The sequence below is a fragment of the Apaloderma vittatum genome, unplaced genomic scaffold, assembly GCF_000703405.1.
Source record: "Apaloderma vittatum isolate BGI_N311 unplaced genomic scaffold, ASM70340v1 scaffold24314, whole genome shotgun sequence".
In the NCBI taxonomy this organism is placed as follows: Eukaryota; Metazoa; Chordata; class Aves; order Trogoniformes; family Trogonidae; genus Apaloderma; species Apaloderma vittatum.
The window spans coordinates 479-1,475 of NW_009712467.1; the positions used below are offsets into that span (position 1 = coordinate 479).

General features: G+C 44.1%; 1 protein-coding gene across 1 annotated transcript in view; it reads left to right on the forward strand.

Annotated features, from left to right (window-relative positions):
- Positions 1 to 238: 238 nt before the first annotated feature.
- The window catches only part of DHX37 (DEAH (Asp-Glu-Ala-His) box polypeptide 37), a gene marked incomplete at its 5' end in the record, with an annotated part of 14,412 nt that continues 13,653 nt past the window's right edge, over positions 239 to 997 (forward strand). The window contains one exon of the mRNA XM_009868001.1: positions 239 to 408. Within this exon, the coding sequence (XP_009866303.1) occupies positions 239 to 408 (170 nt within the window). The remainder of the gene's footprint in view (positions 409 to 997) is intronic.

Genomic DNA, 997 nt, shown 5'->3' on the forward strand with positions numbered 1-997 from the left:
AGGCAACAATTTATGTCCTGGAGTTATTACATAAGTCAGGGAACGCAGGGTTATCAAGTCCCCACTTAGATGGTCTTTTGCCCTCGCTGATGATGGGGTGGGGTTGTTTTTAGCTAGGGGTGAGGGTCGTGTTTGTTCAGAACAGCTAAATCTGGTCTGGTTGCTGATAAGCTGGTTAAGTGGGGTGCTGAAAATAATCCACCTGGCACAAAGGGAATAATCGAACACCTGCTTTCAGATGAAGCAACGCTGAAGGGAATTGATGCAAGCAATGCCCTGGTCCTACCAGCAAAAAAAGCGAAGAAGAAAAGAGTACCGTGTGTTGTGCAACAACAGAAGAAACCCCTGAGCAAGAAGCAGAAGAAACACCTGCAGAAAGTTTTAGAGCAGAAGGAGAAGAAAAAGCAGGTATGTTGCTCCTTGCTGGTAACTCTAGCTTTGTGACATCTGTTGAAATGATAAAATTGATTTAATATCCATGTATGGAAAAGGCTGCAGGGCTTGATCCTCCCTGACTCTCTTGCTGCAAGCGCTTCTGCAGTATTTCCACTTCTTGTGTATTTTCTGTATGCCAGCAGAGCGTTTCTGTCTCTCCAAAAGCTTTCCAGGCGAAATTCCTGCTCATTTTACTGCCTGAATAATGGCTTTGGCAAACGAACTCAGATTTTTAGAGGTAGTTTAAAAGTGCCTGGTTGAGCTCCTGTCATCGCTCTGTCCCACATGAGGGAGTTGAAGGGAGGCTTCCATTGCTCCAGCCTTTACTCCAGCATTTTATTTCAAACCTTATTTTCTGTGCTGTTGTTTGAAGGATGCAGCTGAGCTTTTCGTTGCAGCGATAAGGGATCAAGTCCACATTTCTTTTTTTGCTCTAGCACAGGACTGAAATCTTCATCGAGGACTGACCGTGTAGCAGCAGGAACATCTTAACAACTTCACAACCAGCTTTTCCAGAGCGCACCCTTTAAAACTTAAGTGAGAAATCTTGAAATTATTTCCT